The sequence below is a fragment of the Octopus bimaculoides genome, chromosome 4, assembly GCF_001194135.2.
Source record: "Octopus bimaculoides isolate UCB-OBI-ISO-001 chromosome 4, ASM119413v2, whole genome shotgun sequence".
Taxonomy (NCBI): domain Eukaryota; kingdom Metazoa; phylum Mollusca; class Cephalopoda; order Octopoda; family Octopodidae; genus Octopus; species Octopus bimaculoides.
The window spans coordinates 58,107,976-58,119,403 of record NC_068984.1 but is presented as its reverse complement, the minus strand read 5'-3'; the positions used below and the strand labels follow the sequence as shown (position 1 = coordinate 58,119,403).

The following is an 11,428-nucleotide window of genomic DNA, read 5'->3' as shown; positions in this document are numbered from 1 at the left end:
AATAATAAAGAACTATCATAAAAAATATTAGTACATTAATAAATGGGGGGAGCACTAAAAAAATATTTAAGGAGTAACAGTTGTACTGTTTATAAAGTTGAATTTAACATTAGCATCTTATGAAGCTAAATTTATAAGTTCTAAAATTGCAGAAGAATTCGTTGCTGGGCAGTTTGGTTTAATGGTAAAACACTTGACATGTAATCACAGAGATGTGAGTTCAAGTCTCATAGCTGGCCGGCAATGTATTTTTCTGCATTATATGGTTAAATTATCCTGATCATGCTATTTATAGCATTATCACGCGTTTGAGAAATAAATTTATTTCTGTATCTTACAATACATCTTAGCGCTTCTAAAAAAGAACAAACTTTGTTTGTTTACTTTCATTGTAAAGTTGAATTATTTTTAATGTTCTTTCTACGAGCTAGAACTGTAGTTAGAGAAAATCTAATAAATCTTAGTGAGAAATAGATCACTATATGAACGAAAGTAATTTTATACTGATAATATCATTTTATAAATAATTTCTTAACTTCATTTCATTGTACATTCTTAACAGTATTCTACTGGAGCAAATATAAATACCATTTTACATTTTAACTATAACATCTAAATTTACTCAAAAGGTATTAAAATTGTATATCTTAAAATCTACTCAATTTACTCAAAATGTATTAAAATTATATATTTTAAAATCTAAGATGAAAAGGAAAACCAATTCCTCCTAACCCTAATTTTTTTATCTTACAATATCAATTTTTAAAATTAAATGTCCAATGTAAAATGGATTTATATTCATATTACCAAAATAAAAATAAAAAGTACTATTTCTTAAGACTACTTGATTTGCTAATGTTTTTAGTAAACTGAATTTAAGGTAATGTAAAGAAATGTGTTCATCTAAAACAGCTCAAACTCAAAAGTAAGCCACTTGCAGAGTTAGAAATATATGGCTAGATTACAATGTTTAAACTTTAAAAAAAAAAGAAGTCAACATTCCAGTGATATATGAAATAAAACTTTATAAAACTTGAATTTTACTCCCAATTTTCGTTAAAATAACTATAATTATTTCTGTTACATCATTTGGATTTATGATCTTCTTCCATCCAGCATGCCTGTTTTTACTGAGGAATATGTAAGGAACTACTACATCAGTTTTATCTGATTAATTACGAAAAGAGAAATATTAATAAAATACCTGTAGTTTTTCTGTTTTAGTAGTTTTATTTAATACAATAGATTCAAAATCAATAAAATGTTATGTTAATTATAAGTTAAATGCTCACAAATATATATTAGCCTAAATACTCCATACCTCAATTTTATCTAAACAAGATATAAAAAAAAACAAATCATTTTTAGAGTCGAAATTTTGATGCCAGCATGGAAAAACATATGATGATGACAAAGTTTTTAAAAGAAAGATGGTGTGATACTTAGGTTTAACATAATCTATACTTAATAGTTTTTAACCAAGTATACAAGATGGAGTCAAAAACCCTAAAAAAATCATTCACCCAAATTTGTTCTAAATTTTATCAGGTCTATTCTCCCAATTACCATTAGCTGCTTATCTACTGATCGTTTTATTTAATATGCATTATTTTGAGGTTATTTTAAATTCAAGAATTTAAGAAAAAAAAAAGCTGAGAAAATAGCTGCAACTGGCAAAGATCTCTAGTGTTTTTTTCATATACAACATAGTGTCCCATGCAAGACCACACATTGCAATCATAATCTACTTTGGCATTAAAATCTCCAAATAGAATGATTTTGTTACCAGTTCAATTAGAAAAATGTTATTTCTGAAACTCTCATAGAAAAGAGATAAAAATTCTTCTGTTGAATGAAGAGGTGGTGTATAAACAGAAAAGAATATTCCATGACACAATATAATGGTAAGCAGAGTTTAATAACAGCTACCCACATATTTCACCTAACAGTTAGATTCTTCCTGATTACAAAGCCAATACTGTCCTCTCAGTTTTCATCTACAGGCTTACTAACTCAAAAGCAATAGCTACATCCCTTTCCCTTGATAATCCTGTCTCTGCAATGGCAGCGATTAATCTTAAATCAGTTAAACTCTACAGCAACAAGAGCAGTATAATGCATCATCTAGCAGGATTATTGTCAAAACCCAACATAGATAACAATGTTTTTTAGTCTTATAATGTGCTGCAATGTTAAATCATACTAGTTATAAGGTAGCATAATGTACAGCAGTGTTACAAAGTGCATGTACACTATAAAGATTATAGTATTAGATGTTTGCACAACACAAATACCATTCTATAAGTATCAGTTATCATGCATGATCTTGTGTCAAGAAAAGATCACAATGACTACTGGAAACACCAAATGGAGGTTTTATATTAAAGTTTCCTTCTCCTGATCTAACCCAATCAAGGCTACACACATACGCATTATACACACAGATATAGATAGATACATATGTACATCGTCATCACTTTTATGTTCACTTTCCATGGTGGCATATTGGACAAGTTGTCCTTGATTAAATCAGTTTTTATTTGCAGTTTCTGCCTTCTTAGACAAGTTAGACCACATCTTGCTCATATGTTCCAGCTTGGCATGGCTTTTCTTTGCTTAAGTAAGTATGTGCATGTGCACACACACAATCAACAATAATCCTTTAATTATTTTCATACAGAATAGTTTTAATTTACTCCTTCTATATACAATTCTATATTATACAATTCCTCAAATGGTGGGAGTTTTTCATTTTTTATTAATTTATTAATTTATTTATTTATTATTATTTTCCACTTATCTTACTCACTACCAAGGGGTGAAATGCAAGGTGAATGCCTGTGGAGTTTGGATGAAATAGGATTTGAATTATAGAGGAATTAAATTAAATACTGCAAGTCATTTAGTCTAGTGCTATTCCAGTCAATCTTTTGCATTTAATAGTAGTAGATTATTAACAGGCATTTTGCCTATCACCTGCTTGTGGACAAGAAGTGTTTAAAATAAGGTAAATAGTTTGGATTTATCTTCATTGTGGCACACTAAAAATCTGAGTATGAAGATTGCTTAAAAATAATAGTTAAAATTAAAAGACTAAGCTATTTATAAATTGAAAAATATATTGTGAGAGTATATTTCAAAATTACTTAAAAATCAAAATATACATATGTATGTATATATATATATCAATACTGGCTTTCAAAATTTAATCTATTCCCATAGATTATACTAAAAATATATTGGAACCAAAAAAAAAAGTATTTTGTATTTTAAATACCTACCCTTTAACTGTCTCCTCATAATATCACAGTCGGCCTTAACTGTATGGAAGGAAATAATAAAAAAAAAATAAAAAGGGTAAAATAAAATAGAATGAAAAGCCAGTAATTTTTTTAATATTTACATGTTTTATAGGAGGGTTTCTTAATATTGAAATATAATAAAAAATATAAAAAAGAATAACCAAAGATTGGGAAACAGTTCCTTTCTGGGTAACTTCTAACAACTCAAATTTCATTTAGTAATCTTCCAGTTGAGAGGCACTATTAACATAGACTATAAGCAACCACTTTGTCATTTTAAATGCCAAACTCACTAAAATATGCACTCATACAAACACATTGCTTTGGGACTTCAAAAGCAGTAAACAGAATCTGAAACAAGATCTATTATTTCAGAATGTTATGTTCATATGCAAATACTTCATGGTATATTTCCATTATTTTTAAAAACCGCAGCACACTTCAGAGAATGAAAAGGTGGAATGAAAGTAGAATACAGATTTCTCTTTGGAGGGGTTTAATGATTTCCCGACAGACAGTGAAGAGACAACAGACATATATAACATATATAACTTACTTCTTCCCCCAGTGGCAATTGATTGCAATGTCTATAAAGAGAAAAAAAATAATATTTATGCATGTATTCTCAGAACAAAGTGGGACAGATAACAGAACAATAAATTTGATGAGATACAGTTGGAAAGAAACATATATCTTAATAATTAGATCAGCATAGACTGGATGGCCTTATAACTTCTAACATTTGTATATATACTATAGGAGCAAGTATCTATTTTTAAGTCACATCTACATACATTCCTGGCTTTTTTCACTCAACTGAATTGATTAAATGAAATTTCTTTCAAAGTAAGCCTTTAAATAACTTTAAACAAATATCTTATAGGATATGAGTCCAAAACTTTAATTCTCAGCTACACCAACTCATGAATTTCATCTCACATTTCTTAATCACTTTATATTTTAGAAGTTGTTGCTGAGAGAATAGCAATTCTACTGATTTCAAAATGTCTTTTGGAAGGTACAATAATCTGGTTTTGTATTTCTTACTCCTATCTCAGAAACACTCTTGTACAGTACTCATACAACTTGGCAGTGATGTATACCTACTCGACAGATATTTACAACTAAGCTGGCTGAGCCAGTAAATTACCTTGATCATAAACACATGTAGTGCCAGCATGGAGATATTTTAAAATTTATTTTTTATATTGCATTTTTATATCGATATAATCCTGTAACCAGCCTGTTATTAGCAACATGATTCTTACCAGACAATGACTGGTTCACTATTTTTATGACAGTAGAAGTGACAAGAGATAGTTGTCCAGCTTGGGTGAAGCAAATATTAAAATTACATTCATAGCTACTAGTTTATCACTTTTTTGTGATGTTTACATTTTTCACTATAAAATATTTACATATGTGTTAGGCTCCTAAAGTTTCTGTTTACTAAATTCCATTCACAAGACATGTCTGTGCCTGATACAAGCACAAAAGCTTCAATCTAACAAACTATTAAACTCAGTCAAACTGAAACTCTTATAAGAATATTTACTTACTCTCTCACTTCATTAGATACACATTAATGACACAAATTAATTAAGAAACACAAATTAATTTATGAAAAATACATTTAAAACATGAGTGAATGAAACAATCCCCATTAATGTGAAGTAATTAACATAGCTGCTTCTAAATTGCAAAAAAAAAATGTAACAATGATGTTAAAAAAAGAAATCAGTTAAAAATATAAAACATAATTGGTTTAGCTAAAATGTTATGAAAATTTGACATACCTCTGGATCAAGTGGTTCTAAAACAACAATAGGCCAAGAATTTCTTGCAACCAAAAGTTCCACAGCTTTATCAAAAGAAATCTCCTCAGAGTCATTTTCAACAGGTGGAGGTGGTTGTAAATGTCTTTTATGATGTGGTAATGGTGGCTGTTGTGGAAGTATTGGCAAGGTCGGTTGCGGTACACGCCGTTGCCTTTGCTGTTGTTGTTGTTGCTGTAATTGCTCAAATTGTTGTTGAAACAGCAACTGTTGTTGTTGTTGTTGTTGTCGCTGTTGATGATGATGTTGATGGTGCTGATGATGTTGCTGCTGCTGCTGTTGTTGTTGCTGTTGTTGTTGTTGTTGCTGTTGTTGTTGGTGGTGATGTGGTTGTCGTTGCTGAGGCAATTTTTGCTGCTGGCTCAGTTGCTGCTGCTGCTGTGGAAATTGATGCCGCGGTGTTATCTGAGGAGGCCTTCCTCTTCTATTTATTACTTCAACCTGTAAAAAATTAATATTAGATAATCTACTGATGAGTATTAGAGATTTTCAATGAAATTCACCGACTGTTTTAAAGTCCAAGATTAATGGAGCTATATAAGACTATAACTAAAAATATACACACACTATTATTACTGTCACAACACAATCTCTACATCTATCAGTAACATCATCACTATATCCGTAACCACAATCTTCATTTGTTTTATGCTCTTTGGGCCAAGCTGACACACTGCACAGATTTACAACACAGCAGTCTTCCATGTGACAAGATCTCTAATACTTGCAAACTTGGATGTTTACAACCAGACTCTCTTCAAGCTAGCAAACAGCGTGGTGATGCAAGACAGATTTATTAAGCTACCTATAAGTACTGCATGTCTTTATTTTTTTCCTTTTCTTCTTTTATTGGTTTCAGTCACTGAATTACAGACATGCTGGAACACAAACTTCAAAAGGAACCCCAGTTGTTTGCTTGGTACTTATTGATATCAGTAATTAAAATCAACTTAGGCATAAAGAAATGTAGCCAGTTTGGAACCAAAAACTACAAGTATCTATGATCAATGCACTAGTCCTGGCCTTGCTCATTATATGTGCATACACACAGATAGAGTTTCTATCTTCAAAATTTCACTTGGGTTGACTCAAATCTATGATAGAAGATACTTGCCCAAAGTGTTATGCTGTGGGTTCAAACTTAGAACAATGTAGTTGCAAAGCAAACTTCTTAACTACATAATCATGCTTGCACACATACATATACATATACATATATGTATGTGTCTATTTTTACTTATATGTATAAATATTGAAGTAGTTAATAAGCACTTAAAGTGTAGTCTGTTATATATACATGTAGGTAACTTTATAATTAAATCTACACCATGGTTTCATTCAGGCATACAAGTCATCATTAACTATCTTCAGTGGTTATTTTGCTTTATATCAATTGAAAATTGTAAGCAATCACAATCACTGCTGCATGAAACCATGATTTTGACACACACATGCTTAGAACCAAACTCTCAATTTTGAATAACAAATTTTCAAAGTTGTAGTTTAGACTCAGGTCAACTTTAACAAGCAGCCCTATGATTAAAGGTGTTCCAACCATAACCAATCCATTTTTTTACATATCAAGTACCACACTGTCCAACATGCCCTTTCTTTGTTAAAATAAGGATTATTTGAGGGAATTTACCCACTATCTTTAGCAGGCTGATCAACTGGTGTGTGTGTGTGTGCGTGTGCGTGTGTTGCACAAGTACTCATGTGTGTGTGCATACATGTATGTTAGAATATTGAGTATGTGCACTTGATTGATATCTACTTGATAAATCACAATTTTCTTTATGGAGGATATGAGCATGATTGCTGGAGTATTTTTTTATTTCTGAATGAGCAGATTATATTTTGAAGTGAGACTTCGCTACTTTCAAAGGCATATTATGGATTTCAAAATGAGATTCAGCCATTTCAAAGCAAGAAAAATGATTTCAAAGTGGGATTAAGTGCAAAAAGATTTATCTGATATAAAATATCTCATTCGTAATTTTTTTCCTAATTTTGGCACAAGGCCAGCAATTTTGAGAGGAGTGGGTAAGTCAATTACATTGACTCCAGTGCTCAACTGGTAGCTAGTTTATCAACCCGAAAATATTAAAGGCAAATTTGACCTCAGCGGAATTTGAACTCTGAACATATAGAACCAGAAGAAATGCCAGTAAGCATTTTGTCCAACATGCTAATGACTCTGCCTGCTTGCCATTCCAGTAAAATATATCAATGTGAACTTGCCTGGTCCAGTTTCCATCAAGCAAATAATGAGACAAAAAAGCTTATCATATAGTTGTAGTACCTTCCAGTTTTTATTATATTTATTTTTTAGGGTTAAGTACAGCAAAGATACCCAATGTTAATTTTCTGAGGATATTAGCTGAGGGTGTGACTTTTGTAACTCTTACAGGACTGATTATTGCTTCAACATGAATGCCTATTGTTTCTCAAGCATAATTTATACATGAAGAATAGTCTTCTACTGGATTAAACTGAGGCAAAAAACAACAAGTATGACTTTGTTCTCATAGTGAATAGGTGCATTATCAAAAATGATATTTCAAAAAAGATTTAGAGAAAAAGCAATTTAAGTCAGTTATAGATATTTATGTGCTCGTTTTTAAATATCTATCTTCATTTTGAAGTCATTTGTGGTCACATAGAATTACAAATACTATTCCTCATGAAACATTCATAAATATGATTTATGAATGTTGCGTAATTTGCATTCTGAAGCAACAAAAACAAAAAAAATTATTTTCTGTTACGTTGCATCATACTTACACATTTGCGGTCACCTCCTTTCCGATTTGATAATTCCATTTCTTTGTTCAAAGTACTAGGATTTTTCCTTTCAGTAGGCTGTAGAAGAAAGTAAGATGTTTAAGTAAAAAGCCTATATATGAACAATTTTCGCCATAAAGTTTAAATAAGTAGAATAAAAATGACTGTGCTACTATTCTTAAATCTTTTTGTAAAGGATTAACAAATGTTTAGGGTCTAAGTATTTTGTGGTTTTGAAAAAGTAGTTTACTCTTTAGGCAGCCACAAAAAAATCCTTATAGAAAAGACTGCAAGGTTTTGCATTTCTCATACACAGATTATGTGACCTTGAAGGAAGTTTTTGATGTACCTGTTCATGAAAGTTCTTCACTGTATCTGCCCATATGAGGAGCTTACGGAACAAGTGGATGATGTAAGTGAATAGGTGCTTGTGTGGTTAGAAGTGGAAGGTAGACATAATCACATAATTAGATCAATAATGTCATAAAGAAGAATTTGAAAAACATAATTGAAATATCTGGTACACTAGAATGGAAGGGGTCAACTAGCAAGAACTTCCAATCCAAGAGAGGAGACAGATGATACCTTCTTAAGTGAGGAGTCAGATATAAAAAGATTTTGAGGTATTAATACTCCTGCTGCAAATCTGGAAGTAAAAAAACTTGCAGGATGTGTAATGCACTAAGTTACCCTTTGCTTCTTGACAATAGCATTGCAGTGGTGCATAAATATTTCCTAAATGATAATAATAGTTGTTGGAGATCACCAGTACAGCTGTGAGTGAACCACTTAAGGATTTGAGGGTTGATAGTTTTGTTTTCAGGAAGTATGAGAAGAGGCATAACAAAGTCACTCATTTAACTCAGATGGGTCAGAGGAGTAGCACACATGCTGTCAAGAATAGCGAGTGTAGAAAACCTGACTATAAACCAAGAAATGAAAAAATTGCAGGCTATGTATTGGCTGCAAATTTTCTCACTATGAATTTGGAGTTTAGGGTTGAGTGCATGTTTTTATCAAATATGTAACGAGACATAACTAGGAAAAGGATATCAGTTCCTCACTTAACTGAGTCATATGAGTGAAAGGGGAAGAATATTTGCAGAGTTCCATTGACTTGGCTGACAAGATATACCAGAGAAAGGGTTTGGAGGGCAGGTACTGATGTGCAATTAGGAAGTGTGAGATATGCTGCTTTGGTTAGGTAATATAATGTCAGGGTTAGGAGATGAGAAAGCAGTCAAGGCTATTCAGAAGAGAATGTAATCTAGGTAAATAGGCTATCTGACAAAAAATCGACATCTCTAGCCTGTATGAGTTGGGCTCAACATAGACATTCAACCTACTAGAAATAGCTGAGAAACATCCCTCATATGACATTCTACTACTTTAGATAAGGTAAACACTAGTCCTACTACCCATAAAAATATGATATGGTAATGTCTTGAATGCCTTTCCTCATAAGTCTGTTCAATCAGAGATGACATGGCTAAACAACAGCTAACATTGCTCTCAACATCTAATTTAACATAAAATCTTAGCCATCACTAACCTATATCTTGACAAACCATAGCAAGCCTAAGAGAATGCTACACACTATATGTTTACCTACCATTTTTGGTAACAGGCAACACCTCACAAGACCCATTAACATCCTAGGAGACTACACACCCTTTTATACTGCAGACACTGCAGTAAAAGGATAAGTTAATTGACACAGTATAGAGGTGTCCCTTGTTCCTGCACAGAGAACTGCTCCAGATTTTTTTCTATGCCCTCTGAAGAGAACTTTTCTTGTACCTATCTCTAAAACTGACGCACATTACCCACTCCTTACCATTTTGCTCCCAAAAAAAGTTCCATATCAAAAGACAAATCCAGAATGTAAATTTCACTCGTTCGTTGGCACTCCGTCGCTTACGACGACGAGGGTTCCAGTTGATCCGATCAACGGAACAGCCTGCTCGTGAAATTAACGTGCAAGTGGCTGAGCACTCCACAGACACGTGTACCCTTAACGTAGTTCTCGGGGGGAGATTCAGTGTGACACAGAGTGTGACAAGGCTGGCCCTTTGAAATACAGGTACAACAGAAAGATAGAGTGAGAGAAAGTTGTGGTGAAAAAGTGCAGCAGGGTTCACCACCACCCCCTGCCGGAGCCTCATGCATCTTTAGGTGTTTTCACTCAATAAACACTCACAACGCCCGGTCTGGGAATCGAAACCGCGATCCCACAACCGCGAGTCCGCTGTCCTAACCACTAGGCCATTGCACCTCCACATAAATTTCACTATGCTTATTACATATGTTCCTGGCAACAATAGGTAAAAAAGATTTCTAAACCTCTGAGTATATAACTGGAATTGCTGTTACACTTGATATGCATCACTAAAGCAGATGACAGCAGGAAATACACAATGAGTTTTTCCCACCAACATCCAGTCTAATTTCGTGTAAAACAGAGTTGTAACTCAAAACACCAAAATATGAAGGAATAACTTGTGTTCAGGTCAGTTCATGTAGAACTGAAAGTTTATTCAATTTTCTAGTATGAAAAACCAAACACAAAACAAATGGTAGCGATAATGATGTTCATGATGATGATGATAATAATAAAGATGATGAAATCAAATGAGACAGCAAAATAAAACTGTTTCAAACACTATCTATTGCTGAAAATGTTAGTGCTAAATTAAACTTTATCTAGATGTTTACATAAGTTAACATCAAATACAGATAATGAAATGCATATTTGGAGAACAAATTAAAATTTCTTTTTTAATTCATTTCAGCAACAAGATGGAAATTGTCATGGAAAAGTGGACTTAACAGTTAAAAATTATCATGTCAAAATAACTTACTTCAGAACAGCTTAAAGTTTGTGGCTTACTGGAAGTACTTGAACGGCGCCTACTAGAATATGCTGATCCAGCGGATTCAGGCATAGGGGAAATATCAATATTTATCAAGGGTTCTGCCACAGCTGCTTGAGCAGGAGATCCTGAAAGATAAATTTATAAACATTTTACTAAAATTGCCTGATGTTATCATAAAAACAATGCCCTCCATCATCTAAATATAAATCTAGAATAAAAGGTATGTATTTCAAATGTGTATTTCGTGTGCAAGATTCTTGATGTGGATACGTGTGTTGAAAGAAATACAATTAAACCTTGGGAGAGGCATTATGCCGGTAATAAACACACGCACTGGTTCAGTCCTTTATTAATTTATAAACAGTATATAGTTTTTTGTTAAATAATTTCATTGTACTCTTGCAATCTCTACAGTAACTTGTCTCTCCACTTCCATTTATTTTGAACTTCCATTTATTTTGAATTTATTTTGAATGTATGATTTGGCGTTGTTTTGAAACTGTTCGGTATGAGCATGTGAGTGTGTGCAAGCTCATATGTGTGCACGCACTTATGTGTTCGTGCTTATATGTAAGTATGTGTGTCCATATGTGTGTTTGTAACAATTTCGTTTATATCAGATCAGATAGAG

General features: G+C 32.5%; 1 protein-coding gene across 3 annotated transcripts in view; it reads right to left on the bottom strand.

The window, feature by feature from the left end:
* Positions 1-11,428, bottom strand: part of LOC106877350 (nipped-B-like protein) — a 170,098-nt gene that overhangs the window by 61,297 nt on the left and 97,373 nt on the right. For 2 of the 3 annotated variants that reach the window (XM_052967097.1, XM_052967098.1), the window contains exons 3-7: positions 10,783-10,922; positions 7,922-7,999; positions 5,099-5,578; positions 3,859-3,889; positions 3,282-3,320 (exon numbers count right to left, since the gene is read on the bottom strand). In XM_052967097.1, the coding sequence (XP_052823057.1) occupies positions 3,282-3,320; positions 3,859-3,889; positions 5,099-5,578; positions 7,922-7,999; positions 10,783-10,866 (712 nt within the window). In that variant the 5' untranslated portion in view covers positions 10,867-10,922. The remainder of the gene's footprint in view (positions 1-3,281; positions 3,321-3,858; positions 3,890-5,098; positions 5,579-7,921; positions 8,000-10,782; positions 10,923-11,428) is intronic. The other variant, XM_052967099.1, reaches the window with a different exon arrangement.